General features: G+C 41.4%; 1 protein-coding gene and 1 long non-coding RNA gene across 2 annotated transcripts in view; one reads left to right on the plus strand and one right to left on the minus strand.

Annotated features, from left to right (window-relative positions):
• Nucleotides 1-10,121, plus strand: part of GABBR2 (gamma-aminobutyric acid type B receptor subunit 2) — a 328,260-nt gene extending 318,139 nt beyond the window's left edge. Inside the window, exons 18-19 of the mRNA XM_073227151.1 lie at nt 3,040-3,157; nt 4,866-10,121. Of these exons, the coding sequence (XP_073083252.1) occupies nt 3,040-3,157; nt 4,866-5,031 (284 nt within the window). The 3' untranslated portion in view covers nt 5,032-10,121. The remainder of the gene's footprint in view (nt 1-3,039; nt 3,158-4,865) is intronic.
• LOC140847292 (uncharacterized) overlaps nt 1-17,394 on the minus strand; it is a 42,752-nt gene that overhangs the window by 24,672 nt on the left and 686 nt on the right. The window lies entirely within an intron of this gene.

Raw genomic sequence — 17,394 nt, forward strand, 5'->3', positions numbered from 1 at the left:
CTCCCAAAAATACTGCACAGTTTCAAATGCACCTCGTCAAAGTACTAGTAAGGAATGGTCAATAAGCTTTAACATGATGTTCAGTCTCACCAATCACTTGGAAATGCAAGCCAAAAATAATACAATCCAATTTTTGCCTATTATTCACCAAAATAGTTAAAGATTACCAGTGTTGGTGAGAGTGTATGGAAATGGGCATTCTCCTACAGTGTTTTTGGAAGTCAGTCTGCCACATCCAAATGTTAGATGTAAACCTCTTGACTAGCAACTCCACTAGCAATTCCTACCCCTTGGAAATACTCCCACATGGGCAAAGATGTATATACACGGTGTTTATCACATTATCAGTTGGAAAGAAAAACTGGAACTAACTTAAATGTTCATCATTTGGGGTGGTTTCATTAATTATGATCCAACCAACCAAGGCACAAAATACAGCTGTTAAAAAGTGAAGAGGATCCATTTGTGCAAATACAGGAGGGTTTCCGAGTGAAAAAAAGCCAGATGAAGATCAGTATTATGCTACACATAAAGGCACAAGTGTGTGTAAGTGCACTTTTTAAAAGGTTTGGAAGAACAAAAACCAAATTGTTCACAGCATGCGCCTTAGTGAAAGGAAACAGTATGTGCAAAAGGTGGGTGAGGAGGGATTCTCTTACATTTCATCTTATATATTTCTCTACTGCTTTCATTTGTTATTAGCATGTATTCACTAATTTGCTATAAAATTATTTTTCAGGTCAGTGAGAAATCTTTAGTTTCTTTTATTCTTATTACATTAGTACGTATTCCTATTAAAAAGGTAATATAAAAAATTCTTATTATGTAAGATGTCAATTGCAAAAAATGTTTAAATTGAGATAACAAGGAAATGCAAAAAATAAAAATTACCCAAAATAATTGTAGTATCTGGGAAAAGATGGGCATTTCAAATTAGTGGGGGGAAAATGAATTATTCAATAAACTTAATTGGGATAAATGTGTAGCCATTTGAAAAAGAAAAAATTTAGATCCTTACCTCACACCTTACACAAAAATAAATTCCAGATGGGTAAAAGATTTAAGTATAAAAGTGAAATGATGAAAGTACTAGAAAAAAACCTTAGGACAATTCTGTTTGTAATCTCAGAGAAGGGAAGACCTTTCTCGGCTTGATGCAAAACATACAAACCACTAAAAGAGTTTATATGTCTAACTACAAAAGAAATTTTTTAGCAAGGCCATCAAAAGTAGTCAAAAAATCAAACAAAAAATAAGCCAAAAAATACTGTAATTCAGGTAACAAGCTTATTCCCTATATATAGGAAATTTTCATATATATGTAGATGGATAGATAACAAACTATTAAGTAGAAGACCAACAACCAAAAGAAAAATGGCCAAAAGAGAATTCTCCTAAAAGGAAATAACAATGGTTCATAGGTTAATAATAAAATGTTCAATCTCCCTACTTTATTAAAGGAATGCAAGTTAAATCTGCAATGAGATGCCATTTTCACCTGTAACACTGGCAAACATTAGAGATCAAAAAGTTGCCGAGAGTTTGAGGAAACAGGTGGGAAAACAGCATTCTCAAACATTCCTGATTAAAACTGAAATTGTTCTACTCCGTCTTTGGAATTTATCCTAAGGATATATAGTCAACACTTGTTATTCATGGTAATTATGTTTTACAAAGGCTCTGTGACCCATGAATTGATTAGTGAGACTGAACCATTGCTCCTAGAGGAAATCCAGGGTTGTGTTCCTGCAAGCCAGGAACAAGTTGGGTTGACATTTTTGTCAACTGATCAATATATAACTTTGTTCTATGTGTATTTCTGTTTAAAGACATCTTACTTAATATATATTGTTTCATGAATACTGAACTTACAGCCAACAGCACTATAACTCATGACTGATCAATGCTCACTAACACTGTATTTTTCCATCAAGTTCATTCCAACCTTCCTGCACTTTGAAACAGTAGGCGGCACTTCAGCACTATGCTTGGGGGCCATTTTAAACAGTGCAAGCACCAACATAAAGCACAAAAATGTGAAAAATGTGGCACTAGGATAGATCACAAAAACAGTATTTATTTACGGAATGAGAACTGAAACAAGAAGACAAAGCGTCACCTTGTCTGACCTCAGCGAGGAATGTACACATTGGGAAACTCAAATTTTTCAATACTGTATGTGTGTCAGCAAAGGTCTATGAACACATCACAAGTATTGATCTTGGGGTTACAAATAAACTTTAGCTAGTAGGTGAATTCACAAATACCAAATCCATGAATAAGGGGGATCGACTGGATTCACATAGGTGCAAAATGACATACATAAAGCAGCCCCATACAGCAAAACAAAAAACCACTGATGCTCCTCCAAATCACTCAGGAGGGGACCAGATTTTTAAATTTTATATTTCCTTAAATATCTCCAGGTGGTTCTGAAGCGAAGAGGGTTGAGAGCATCTACATCATGTTTTGTGGCTAGACAGTATTTCTTTGAATGGTCACCCTATACATACATATTAATATGTACCTAACCCATTATTACTGGAAAAAATTCAGATTAGTTTCAGCTGTTTATATTGTTAACAGTGCTGTTTTGAACATTTTATATATATCTCAATCACATCCTTAATTATTTCCTTAGGATAACTCCCAGAAGTAGAAATTCCAGGCAAAAGATATATACTTTTTATAGCGTTCCATGCTTACTGATAGTAACCACCAGAAAGATTAAGACAATTTATACTCCTACCAGCAGTTTACTATTATTATTTTTTTTTTCAATCTTTGGCAATCTTCTGGAAAATATAACTCAGGGTTTTTTTGTTTGTCATTACATCCCTATGCACTGGTGAAAGAGGCCTTAATAAGAATCTCTCATTTCTTACACTGTCTACATTGGTTGACTTGATTTCTCCCCTTTTTTCTCAGAGAAAAGGAGGTCATGGGGCACACCATCCATATTCTTAGGCAGCCGCCTAATAAAATGGCACTGTTGATTTTTAAAAGTTAACAGAATGTGTTAACTTGTTTTGTATTCAGATGGGGGAAAGGCCATTTTAAAAAATCACCTCGATCAAAATCCCCAGCTACAGTGGAACACAACAGAGCCCTCTCGAACATGCAAAGACCCCATAGAAGATATAAACTCCCCAGAACAGTAAGTACCTTCTCTTTGAGAATTACTGCTGAAGAACATGTTACTCCCATTACTCTTGCACAACAAAAAAGTTTGCAGTTTGCACCATGTTTTCACATGCATTACTCTATTTGAACTCCACAGCAATCCCATGATGCAGGTCAAATTACACCGCTCTTTTACAGCTGGGAACATAACATTCAACAAGGGGAGGTAACTTGTCTAAGCTCCCAGTTTCTAAGTGCAAGAAATAGGATTTGAATTTAGGTCTATCCAACGTCAAACCCATATTCTCCACTGTAGCACACTGCCTTTATTATGTATAAAATTAACCTTGTTAAATGCATTTACTTAATGATTTCCTGTTAGCTACTATGCATCAGACACAGCAGTGAAGAAAACAAGTCCCTCCCTTCAAGGAGCTTACATTCTATCTGGTGAGACAAAACCTTAATTAGAAAAGCAAAACCTAGTATGCTAAATGATAGGTAGTTTGGAGAAGAATAAAGCAGGGAAAGGGGTTAGGGAGATTACTCCTACAAAGGGTGGTCAGAGAAGATTCAAGGAGATGAGGACATCCAAGCAAAGACCTGGACATCTCCATTAACTTTGCTCCCCCTGGCAATTTTCAGTTCCTCGTTGCTTACCGCAGATTGGACACAGAGATTAGAAATGTCAGCTCTGAAACTTGGTCCCTGGGAAGTGACAGCAAGCAGTGAAGAACCAGCAAAGACAATGAACCACAGTGTCATTTGGGGCCATTTGAGCTAACAGCCTCCTGACCCAGTTAGCTAGCTTACAGTGCCAGAATAATTACCGATGGTTACGTGGCATTGTCAGTGGTTTACCTATTGTTCCCTCCACTAGAGTGTAAGCACCTTGGGAGTAAGGCTTGAGTCCTTCCTATGTCCCTGGACTGAATACAGGTTCTGCCACTGAGGTTGTTGGCAAGTGTCTGTTGAATGAATGAAAATGTAAATAGGATCCCAGCAGACAGCACAATGATGTGGTTCTGACAACCTCAGACAGATGCCAACCTTGTCCAGGCAGGTGGTCCGTCCCAGGTGCTCGGACAGGGCACCCTTTTCCTGGCTCAGAGATTACTCTTCAGTTCCCCTTTTCCCTGGACTCTTTGCCAACACCATCTTGCCTTAAGGAATAGATTACAGCTGATGTGACACAGCTTCAACTTTAATTTCAAAGTGAATCTCCAACATTGTGTCAGAGAAAGAATGCTAGTCACAAAGAAGCTGAAAGACCAGGGAGGAATCTGCTGGAATTGGCCCAGCATGAAGGGCTGAGGTCCCAGGCAAGGCGGATGCAGAGGAGCCAATGAGGAAGGGCAGAGGAGCTGAGAAGCCTTTCAGGGATGGAACCCAAAGTTAAGTCCACCTGGAGGCTTCCAAGAGTAGAGAATGAGAATTGTCTGTGTTTGCAGCCGAGCCCAGAAAGGTGAAGGCGTGTTCTTGAGGATCACTGGAAGCTCGAGAAGACTCCATCTTCCTTGCTTACTGTCTCCCTGATTATTTGCAGGGCAGTAGCTGGCACACGTAGGCTGCATTAAATACCTGCTAGATAAGTGAACAGTTAGATGATAGGATGGACAGATTTGGACCCAGCAAAAACTGTGCTCCTACCATTCACTTCTTAGTCAAAATGAGTCCAAGGAACTTTCTGGTAAGCAGCCAGATAGCCTTCACTAATACTCCTCTCTCTCTCCCTGCCACAGTATCCAGCGCCGGCTGTCCCTCCAGCTCCCCATCCTCCATCACGCCTACCTCCCGTCCATTGGAGGCGTAGATGCCAGCTGCGTCAGCCCCTGTGTCAGCCCCACCGCCAGCCCCCGCCACAGACATGTGCCACCCTCCTTCCGAGTTATGGTCTCAGGCCTGTAAGGGTGGGAGGCCTGGGGCCAGGGCCTCCCCCATGATGGAACCACATGGAGCAGTGGCGTCTGCTGCAGGAACACTGTCGGCTCTGGCTGTGGAGAAGCTGGGCACCACAGCTGGCCTCCCAGGACTGCTCGGATGGCGCTCGAGTGGACAGGATGGAGGGCACTTGGCACCTGACCTTGTACCTTATTTGTGAAGATTTTATTCTTTCACAAAGAAGAGAAATGGAAATGACTTCTTTCTTAACATCTGCAGAGGAGGAGGAGCTGGGATGTTTGAAACTTTGCAAAAAAAAAAAATTCTAGACAAGGAAAGTGTCACTAGAACTCCAGCGAGAAGTCACTAAGTGGCCCTGAGCAGCCTTGAGAAGAAGTGAGAGGCTTCTGGAAAAACCACCTCTGCCTCTGCACACACATCACTGGCTGTGGCCCCCCAGGCCAGCCCTTCCCTTCTGGGGAAGGAGGCAGGCCGGGCAGCCAGGCCCCCAGCTGCCAGCCAGCCAGCCGCAGCCTTCCCAGAACAGGGAGTCTGCAGGGAGGGCAGCCAGGCGCAGCTCTGCGGCATCAGGCTGGTGGGGTACTGGAGCAGGCTGACTTAATGTGCCTGCCGGTGGGACCTTACTCTCCGATAAATGCCACACATTAACACAGTAACACCTGTCCCGGGACCGTGGGGATTTAGGGCAGTCACTGCAGACTTGCTCTGCAGCATTCGCGGACAGTCGGTCATGCAACCGTCACATCGGCTGTGTCCTTGTGTTTGTATCAGGTGTTCCCGATAGTAAGGGGTACCACCCGAGCTAATCAGGGAATGTCTGCTCCCAGCAAACGCGATAAAGAAAGACTGTGCACTTTAACCTCTCTCATCAGGGCCCAGAGGCTGGCTGGGGTTGTTTCTTTTTCCATTGACTTTGTTTCTGACCAAAGTGAATCGGGGGCATTCTGCTAGAAGGCATCCCTGTAGCTGTAGGGAAGAGTTGCTTGCTGAGGGCTTCTCTTGGCTTCCGGAAGGCAGCCTTTCATCCAGACAAGCTGAAAGCTCTGCCATGGGGGGTCTTGGAGGTGATCAGTCAGCTCGCTGATCCTCATTCAAAAGGTCACTCTTCTCGTTTAATTGAACCCCAAAGAGCACTGGCCTGGGAATCAGAGAGACCTGGGTTCAAGTCCTGCTGACTCCTTCCATGACCTTGGGCAAGTCACTAGTGGATCTCTAAGCCTCGGTTTCCCTTAAAAAATTGGGGTTGAAATAACACCCATCCTGCCTACCTCACAGGGTCACTCTAAGGATCAAAACTTGATCTCATCCAGGAAAGCTTCATACCAAACAGTGAAGCGGCTCTGACCCGTGAAGTATCAGGATGACCATGACCTTCAGCCCTCATGACAACCGAGCCTGTAGCCCAGAGAAGCTCCCAGCACAGCCCTCTACCCGGATCAGCCCTGCTGGAGAGAGGCTCCCCACCGATGACTTTTGTGACATTCCTAGACAGGTTCATTCTTTGCTAAAGAAAGGCCTGAATGACACTGTCCAGGACGTCTGCACAACTGAGCAGTTGCTCACTCCCTAAAGAAACCTAATGGCAGCTTCAACAGGCAGGCAATAATCTCTTCCCAGACCACTGAAGTCAGGAATATACTGCTGTCACCACCAGGCTTTGACAAAGGGCCCACGGGAATCCTACCATCACCAACATTTCAAAACACTACTTCATGTAGCATAGATTTCCCCTCCCCTCCCCCAAAGAGAGGTTATGGAGGTACTATAGCTTTTAGGGAAAAACAAATGTTAACACATCACAGGTCAAGTTGAAGTCATTGTCTGTTTAGACACTAAAAATTGATGTTGTCACTCACTGTGTATTATCAGTATTTACTTGCTTTCTTGATTTCACCAAAACCAGATTTAATTTAAAAGACCACATTAATTTTTCAAAGGGAAAGAGACAATTCCTTGTACATAATGTATACACACACAAAAAAAATACCTGTAGAAATATTATTCCAGCATAGCAGGACACAAAAAGAAACAAAAGTACTGGACAGTCAGAGGTGAGTGTGTGCGTCTGTGACCTGTTGTGACCCCTGAACATGCACAGTCTTCTAGGTTAACCCACAAAGTACATTCTCTGTCTTAATGATACTGTAGGCTCACCCATTTTTTAAAAATTTCCCTGCAAATAACAAGACCCACAGAAGTGACTCTAGCTATTTAACAGTTCTGTTCTTTTATATGCAGCAAACACACTGTACATTTCCGAAGAGGCTTCAGCCTGAAGGCATTTTCCAATGATGTTAGTGCACAAATGCTTTAAATTAGACTGGAACTGCCAGAATCAAATGTAAATGAGGAATTTCTCTACCCCTATTGCATGGTATCAATTTTTAATAAATTGTTGCAAATTTGTTTTTATGAATAAAAGGAAACAAACTGTCATCTTTAATGCTTGCTCTTCCCAAAATGCATGTCAGGGCAAGCCATATTCCTCTGCTTGGAAACTCAGGGGCCAATTTGTGGGGTTGCCAGCTCAGCAACGGCCCTTCCTTCTGAAGCTGTCCTTCCCTGCCTTCTGCAGACAGGAAAAGAGCAGCCCTGTTCCCATGTAACCCCAGCTTCTGGCCACAGGTGATGGTTCCAAGGGCGGAAACTCGACCTGAGCTGGGCAAGTCCCTTCCCGAGGATTCCTCCACGTAAAGAAATATAGTCAGCCACAAAAGAGAAAATAAAACCAATGTGGAGAGAAGAAAAATCTAGAGATGGGTCCTGATACTCTCTGAGTACCTGGTCAGCTGTTCCTGAAGGCCAGCAGACCATGGTCATTCTCATGTTACATTCAGGCCTTCCTCATATTCTCTTCTCCCAGTAAATCCCCCTTTTTGCCTAGATTAGTTCAAGTTCAGCTCCCATCAGTTGCAATGAAAAGGTCCCCAACTAATCTAGAAGCCTCACTGCCTCCCCAGGCTGACTCCCCATCCAGGCCATGTCAGCCTGTGATTTGGCCCGACTTTCCTTCCCAGCCTCATCACCTGCCTTCCCCTGGACCCTGTAGTCTGCACTTCCTCTACCACGCTGGAACCCGCAGCCTGCAGCTCCACCTCCAATCCTCCGCATCCTTCAAGATCCCATCCAAAACACCCTCCTAGATCCCTCAACATAAAACTCTCTCTCCCTATTTTCTGTGCTGAGGACTTTGTCCCTCTCTCAGGGTACTGGGTACATGCTCACACCAGCCCATCCTCCCCACCCCCAACCCTGAGCTCCCTGAGGATGGGAGTCACATCCGCCTCCCTGATGTCTGCCGCAGCATCAGGCACCCCCCACTGGCCCACAACAGTCCTCAGTGAGGCTTTGTGGAACTGCACATTTTAGCTCAGGCACTGTCATACTGGTTGCTGGCCTGGAAGATGGAGCAAGGGCAAGGGGGTCCGTGCCGGCTGGGGCAGCCTGCCGCCACACGACTGGGTGTGCACCCCAGAGGCAGAGGGAATGGACCCACGGACTTCACGGAAAGGTTGGGCAGGTTGGTGTTTTCCAGTGCCCGGAACCCTCAGTGGTGAGCCTGCAAAGCAGCAGCCAGCTGAGTCCTGGCCCAGAGGGAGCCCTGCTCCAGGACATCTAGGCTACATACAGGAAACGTTTTATCCCATAAAGCCAGAAATATCAAAGATCCTGAATGCAAAAGTAGAAATACTAGGAAGGTTGACTGGATCACAAAACGAAGTCCACGCTCAAAGCTTTGGAGTGGAGTGAAACTGGAGAGGCTGCCAGCCTGTAGGCTCAGGGGGTGTTGAAAAGCTATTAGCTCTGCCATCTTTGCTCTTGAAGTTGAGGCCACTTCCTGGGCTGGGGCCACCACGCCTGTAACTGGAGAATTCGGCACTCGTGAGGAGTCAGGGCTCTGTGCCAGACACTGATTTCCCTCCATCTGAATTCCAGGGCAGAAGACCCAGGACAGTGTTTCTCAAACTTGAAAACCATAGGGACATATTTTAAGATAGAGCATTGACTTAAATGATTTTTATAAAGAAAGTTACCTAAACATGTTCAAACTAGACATAAACTCATGCTTATATCCTTCATATAAAAGCAAAACAAATGTATAAATTAAATGCAAATGAAATGACCAATAAAAATCATGCTAACAACACTGATTTAATGGGATAGATGCAATTCTGCTGAAAAATAAATCACAGATCGCAACATGAGCTCAACACCAAGTGCTCTCGGGCACATTCCTTTGAGTTCAGCCTGCCTGATGTGATGACTCAATTATCACACTGCTTTTCTTTATTTAAACTACTGTGAAGACTTCATTTATTCAGCATGCTGTGATATCATCTGGCCTCACTCAGCTCTAACACATCACTTGTCTATTAAATCCACCTTTGTTTTATTCTCATGAGCCATTGACAATCATGGAGCCACAATCATGGAGCCACTGGGACAATACACACAAATCGAACGGTGATTGAGGGCTGATGCTCATTAAGCACTAGGCTATGTGCTCTGCAGGCATAATCTCATTCAGATCTCACAAGGGCCCCAGAGCAGGAATAATTACTACCACCCTTTTGCAGCCAAAGGCACTCAGGCATAGAGGGTGAGGGCTGTCCCAGGTCACACAGCTGGGATGCAGAGCCAGAATCTGAACACCTGCGGTCCGATGCTGGAACCCACCTTCTTTACTGCTTTCTTCAACTGCCTCGTCAGAGGTGGCTGGATTCAGATTATCCAGAATATGCCTATTTCGTTTGTTCTAGATTACCTTGAAATGGGAACACAATCTTTTTTAATTTTATAGATTTGCACAACTCTGAGATTCATCCATGGCATCACCTGAGGCTCTAAATCCTGGCCTGAGTGCTTGTGGCCCAGGCAGTGTGAGCGGGAGGAAACCCTCACTGCACTGAAACCCTGGCAAGCCTGTACAGACACAAAACTGCCCAAGCGCCCATTGCCCAGATCCCCCTGCTGCCACCCCTGTCCACTGAAGCCAGAGCACTTGGGCCTCCAAGATCTAGCAGAAGGATTCTGCCAACATCCCAGGACTGGGGAAGAAGAGAGAAGATGCTCACCCTTCTGGGAAAAAATGCCAGCCCTGAATATGATATTCACCACTTAAAAGTGACCAGGCTGTGTATGGCCCCGGAAGATGACTGGTTAGCCAGAGACGGGTAAGATTCCTCAAGGGAGGAACAACCTAAGACAGGCACAGTCGCAGGGGGGCCATCAGGTGAGAATTTGGGGATCAACAGAGGTGAGGCTCAGAACCTCACCCCCCCCTGTTTTGAGAGAAATCTTCTGCATCCGTGGATGTTTTGCTGCCCTTGTCTAGCCTGGATTAATACTTAGTCCATAGGCACACACCTGATCATCTGATCATCTACATTTGCCTTCTTACAGCACTAAACTATGTTTTCTACCTTTATCTTGCATCTACCTACCACTTCAGCATTTTATTAAAAATAAAAATAATAATAATAATAGGAGAAATGTGGGATCAACATATAAATCAAGTACAAAAATCAAATGAATATTCATATTTGACCTGATGGTTTATAGGTCATATTGCATGATCAAAACCGAAAGTTTCTGTGATGACTGCCCTTGTACTGTTCACCATGTAAGAATTTATTCACTCTGTAAGAATTCGTTCACCATGTAAGAACTTGTTCGTTATGCTTCAGAAGATTGGAGACTGACGAGAATTAGGCTTGAGATGGATTAATGATTGTACATTGAGCATTGACCCCCCTATACTGAATTTTATTGTTGTTAACAACCATTTGATCAATAAATATGAGAGATGCCCTCTCAAAAAAAAAAAAAAAAAAAAAAAAAGTGACCAGGCTGACAAAAACTGGAAAATACTCAACTGCTATTAACAATAGAACAGAAAAAAAGGTGATAAGAGTATATTCAGAGTGAAATCTTACATAGTGAAAATGGAAAATCCTACAAATGAGGTAGAAAAAAAGGAGAGACCACTCCAACCCCACCTACCCAAGTCCTGATAAAGTGCTTGTGACTCGGACCACTGGCTCTACAAGGTTCCGATACATCTTGTTTTTTATGTCAATCTATTGTTTTAACAAGTTTTATAGCCACCATGTCCTAGGTTTGGAGACCCCCTTGGTCAGAAAATCAATGGACCAAGACACAAACAACTTGTGACATGCACATAAGGTAAATTTGGTGTCCAGTAGGTTCCTTTTCCTCATTATAATACTGAATTTCCCACCACTGGGTGGAGATTTGATATGCTGATGCTACATGAGATGATGCTGCACCACACACATATGTATACAATCCAATAGCGCATGTGCCAATTTAAATCCTCCCTACTCATGCTAGGTGATCTAATAAATAATGAATAAACATTTTTGCTCTCCATTGGAGGAGCCACCCTGATTCTTCTCTGGAGCAGCCCACCGTGGTCCATCAGGGTGTTTCTGTTTCCTCACGTCTCTAATAAAGCACACTGCTTGCCAGCATACTCCTATGTCTCAGTGTTAAATTATTTCAATACTCGAAGACAAGAACAAGAACCCTGTTCTAGTGTCTGCCAGTAACGCAACTACATGTGACCATATGAATGAATCTAAAAAACATGTAGAGTGAAAAAATCCACACAATGATAAAATGCTCAAAAACAAGCAAAACTAATTTATTAGACATCAGAATAGTGGTCACACATGATGAGTATGAGTAGGGGGGAAGATGGTATGAGGACGACATCTGGGTGCTGGTAATGCTCTGGTTCTAGATCTAAGCACTCGGTATAGGGCTGGATTCACTTCATGAAAATTCTTTGAGCTGTATTCTTAGGTACAATGACACATATACACATATACATATAATCATACACATACATATTTAAAATCATACATGTATAAATAATCACACATAAATATATATGACTTTTCCTGCGTAAGAAAAAAAATCTGTGTAGAGTCTATGAAGATTCTGCAGCATGATAAACATGCTTTGGAAAACAGAAGTGAATGTACCCTAAATACATTCCCACGTACCCTTTCCCCTTTGCCAAGTAAGGGATTGTCAATGCCTTTTGTCTGAAAACTTTAGGGCCATGGAACATCCCAATGCTCGGGGTTGATGCTGCTGGATGTGGAGAAAGGGGCCAGAGAAACATGGCCTGAATGAGAGGAGAACCAGGGGTGACAAGTAGCATACCCAGTCCACTTAATTCACAGGGATCTTCCCGCCTTCTCTGCAAGCATTTGGGAGGTGACTTCTGCTGTATTCTATTGCTCTCAACCTTCATTTAAAACAGTGGTATAGAGTTGTGTTCATCTCAATTCTCCCTCTCCCTGTGCTCCCTGAAGATTTGCAGTGCAGGTGAACAGCACAGGAAATCACCGCCAAAAGCCTGTCTGCCCCCAGAGCCGGGACAAGGCCACACTGACCCAATGGAAAGAAGAAAGGCAGCTCCTGGGATATGTATCAACTGGTAGCTGGCAAAGCCACAACCACCTCTTCAGGACAACAGTCATTTTACATTTTTAAAGGGACATTATTCCTCACTGAAGGGACACTACTATCTAGTTGACTTCCATTTAGAAGTGCTCAGAGCCACCTGTTACTTAATGAATAAACAGAAAAACTATCTTGTCTGCTAGGATGGAATAAAAATACGAGAGTCTGGGCAATGGCCTGGATCAAATGAATGTTGGGAGGTCTCTACTAGCTCAAAGAAATGATGATTCCTAGAACTCTTACCAATATTAGTAGCTAACACTTATTAAATGCTATCAATGGGCTAGGCACAATGTAAGCACTTTATGTGGTTCATCTCATATAATCGTGTAATTAGACTCTGGGATAGATAGGTATTTTAAATAATCCTCAGTTACACAGATGAAGAAACTCAGGCACAGGACAGGTTAAGTAACTTGTCCAGGGTCACATTTCTAGTGATGATGGAGCCAGAATTCAAATCCAGACAGTCTAACTCCAGAGACATTAGAGAAGAAATGAAGGTGCCACCAATATCTGATACGTACTTTCCTGTGGGAATTTCCTTTCCCCACCCACTAAATGATACTATATTTCTTGCCAAGTCCACCAAGAACATAAAACATGAAAGTCTAGTTTTTCATTTCTGTGACTTAAAAATCTGCGAAAATTAAACTGAAAGTATTTCCCTGTTATTTGATTCTTTAAAAATAGAAAATAATTTAAAAAGTAAGCTTCCCTGGAACTACAGTTCCTTTTGCAGAATCTGTTACACATTCAGAATTTGAAATGAAACATAGCATAGAACAGTGTTCAGTGTCTGCAGTGTCAGATCATCTTTTTCAAGATTCTGTAACTAAATGCTGTGAATCCTGAACCTGACGTGTGGAACTGAAATTCCATTATGTTCAGTTATGCAAAATTTGACTGATGGAGTGGGCATTCATTACAATGATCCTGCCAGGTAACTGGGGAGCTTATTTTGATCTCTGATATCATGTTATATTATGAGATGTACATACAAAACTCAATAGTGTCTATTTGCCTATTAATATTTTATAGAAAAACTGACAGAGAATCCTGCTTGCAAATGACATGTGGGTTTAAATGAACCTACTTCTCTTAAAAATTATGTATTTGAAAATTATGATTCAAATAAACATGAATTCTTTGGGCTTATTATCAACTGAAAATGGTATTACTCAAAAATAGACATGTTAGAAAGTATATGATGATGTTTTGCTGACCAGAAAGCCCAAAATTTTAAACACCTATTTTCAGTAAGACTGTATTCCTTCCTTATTAGGATAACTAAAGTTCTCCCACAGTAAGAGAAGGAAGAAAATTTGGCATGGAAAACAACTCCAAATAAAGCATAATGTTCATTAGTGCATGTGATAAACGCTTACACTGACCAAAGAAACACATGATTTTGTGGTTAGAAATTTTTTCTCTTGCCTTCACTAAATAAATGAGCTGAAGGAATACGTAAAACATACTGGTTTTAAGACTGTCAAGTTATTAACCTACTTGTTTGGGATACGTTGTCAGGAGAGGGTACTGCTTGGTGTCTTAAAAGCCCTTTGACAAAAGAACTTGGGAAACACCCAAAATACCCAAGGACAGTACACCAAAAAGGCCACAAGGTGTCGCTTTCTGACAACCTCTTCATTTGCAGCTAACTCCTCCAAGGGGACTGTATTTTGACATAAAAACCACAAGTGCATCCATTAGGATACATAGCAGTTAATGCATCTGGATCAACTAGAGTTTCCCTCTAATATCCCTTAACTGAACACTAAAAATCATTTTTTTCCTTTTCATTCTTTCCCTGGAGCAACCCTGAGCACATTAGTATTACTGCAGATTCGGGATACTGTCCTGAAAAATTTCCATCATTACCTTTTGGTCTTCACAAACATTCAGCAGGATATGCTAGGTAGGAATTATGATTCCTATATTACAAATAAGGAAACCAAAGCCCAGAAAGGTTGTGATCAGTCAATGAAAATTTCAGTGATCAGGTTTCCTGATATGCACCAGTCCTAGTGGGGATGGTACAACCCAGCCTGCCGCCCATCCCTCAGAGTAGAAGAGGCTGGGAATAGGGTTTGACTGTTTCACTTTTTGGAAATTAATGTAAAATATTTTATATGAAACTGATAGGATTTTATATTTATTTATGTTTATAAAATAAGGCTTCAGAGAGTTTTCATGAGTGCTCTAAGCCACTTTGGGCTGTGTCTAGGATGGGTTTTGAAGGAAGCTCACTCTCGTTAGGTATTAGTTTGCAAGGGCTGCCATAACAAAGTAGAGATTGGGGAGTTTAAATAAGAGATTAATTTTCTCACAATTCTGGAGGCTAGAAGTCCATGGTGTTGACAGGCCTGATTTCTTCTAAGGCCTCTCTCCTAAGTTAGCAGATGACTTCTTCCTATGTCTTAAGATGGTCTTAATCGGGTAAGATTCCTCAAGGGAGGAACAACCTAAGACAGGCACAGTCGCAGGGGGGCCATCAGGTGAGAAATTGGGGATCAACAGAGGTGAGGCTTAGAACCTCACCCCCCATGTTTTGAGAGAAATCTTCTGCATCCGTGGATGTTTTATTGCCCTTGTCTAGCTTGGATAAACACATAGTCTACAGGCACACACCTGATCATCTACATTTGCTCTCTTACAACACTAAACTATGTTTTCTACCTTTATCTTGCATCTACCTACCACTTCAGCATTTTATTAAAAATAATAATAATAATAATAATAATAATAAAGGGAGAAATGTGGGGTCCACATATAAATCAAGTATAAAAATCAAGCAAATATTCATATTTGACCTGATTGTTTATAGTTCATAATGCGTGATCAAAACCGAAAGTTTCTGTGATGACTGCCCTTGTACTGTTCACCATGTAAGAACTTATTCACTATGTAAGAATTTGTTCACCATGTAAGAACTTGTTCGTTATGCTTCAGAAGGTTGGAGACTGACGAATATTAGGCTTGGGGTGGATTAATGATTGTGCATTGAGCATTGACTCCCCTATACAGAATTTTATTGTTGTTAACAACCATTTGATCAATAAATATGAGAGATGCCCTCTCAAAAAAAATATATATATATATATCTAGAGTGAGTTAAGAGTCCTTGCACATATATAATTAGATGGTGGGTATTGGCAGAGAGCCACTGTATATTAATAACAACCGTTGAAATGATTTCTCCATGTTTCTAGAAGCATTTACATGTACTCTGTGAAATCACGATACACAGAGGTCTTTGGACTGCCCTGAACCCCATTTATCACGTATACATAGCTTGTTCCCCATGTTTCCCTCATGTGATACCATGTATGTAGTATGATTGTTTAGTGTCAAGCTAAGATTATTCTGATATCTATCTAAATGTTTTAAAAATTTTATTTTGTGTTGTTCTGGAAGGCAAATTTGATACTGTTCCATTCAGAAAGCCAATTTTTGACGTGCCTTTGTATATCTGTAGTATCAAATACTTTAAAGAAATATGCCATTATAATGCACACTGAAATTGTTAAGCTCTGATACTGTATCAATAAAAATTAAAGTATGAAAAAAAAAAAAAAGATGGTCTAAATAAATCTCCTCTCTGTGTCCTAATCTCTTCTTGGAGGGACACCAGTCAGATTGGACTAAGGCCCACACCCTAATGACCCTGTGTCACCATAATTACCTCTTTAAAGGCCCTATCTCCAAATATAGTCACATTCTGAGGTACTGGGGCTTAGAGCTTCATCACATGACTTTGGTGGGGAACCCAATTCAAACCATGACTGGATAGAAAAGTTGAGAAACCAACATTACCTTTTCCGACTCTTTATCATGAAAATGATAGTGCTCTAGTCTGTCATTCATATCCTCCTGTAAAATGTACTCAATCGATTACTTAATCAAATTCAGATTTGGGGACACAAAAATTATTCCAATTTTTGAAGCACTGTTGTAAGTCATGCTGAAATGACCATATTTGTAAGCATGTATGATTTTTTCTTATGACAAACTCTTACAAATAGAACTCCTAAACTATGAGGTACACAAACTTCTAAGGTTTTTGTTATCAGTAGCCAAGTTATCTTCCAGGCTCCTTGCACCAGCTTACATTACTTTCCCCTGACCCCTTCTCCAGCAAAGACTGATAAGGCTGTTTCACATTCAAGGGACAAAGATTACATTCTCCCCAAAAAAGCTGACCATTACAGGTAAAAAATTACTACTGAGGTTAAGAGGTTTTGCTTTTTATGCATTTAAGTCCCTTCTTTTGTGAATGGATTATTGATTTTGTCCACTATTTTCATTGCTTCTCTTAGTTATTGACTTGTACATGCTGTTTATAAATATCAACCCCACATCACATTGTTATAAATGTATTTCAAATACTTTTCTCACCTTGTACTTGTCTTTTTAGGTCATTCCTGATATTTTCTTGTTCCCACATTTGAAATGCTTCTGAGGTCAATCTAGGAATCTTTAGATTTTTGTGTGCTGCCTTTAATCTTACACGCACCAAGGCCTTCCCTTGATCCAAGATTATATAAATATTTGTCTTTATTTTCTTTGGGTATTTTTATGGTTTCACTTTTTAAAGATTTTTTTTACTGTGGTAAAATATATACATGACATAAAATTAACCATTTTAACCATTTTTAAGTGTATCAGTGGCAGAAACCACATTCCATGTTCTACAACCATCATCAATAACTCCACTATCCCTTTCTAAAACTTTTTCATCATCCCAAAGAGAAACCCTGTACCTGTTAACCAACAACTCTCCATTTCTTCCTCTCCCAGCCCATAATAACTTCTAGTACACTTTTTTCCCCTATGAATTGCCTATTTTGGGTACCTCACCTAAGTGGAATC

The sequence above is a fragment of the Manis javanica genome, chromosome 2, assembly GCF_040802235.1.
Source record: "Manis javanica isolate MJ-LG chromosome 2, MJ_LKY, whole genome shotgun sequence".
In the NCBI taxonomy this organism is placed as follows: domain Eukaryota; kingdom Metazoa; phylum Chordata; class Mammalia; order Pholidota; family Manidae; genus Manis; species Manis javanica.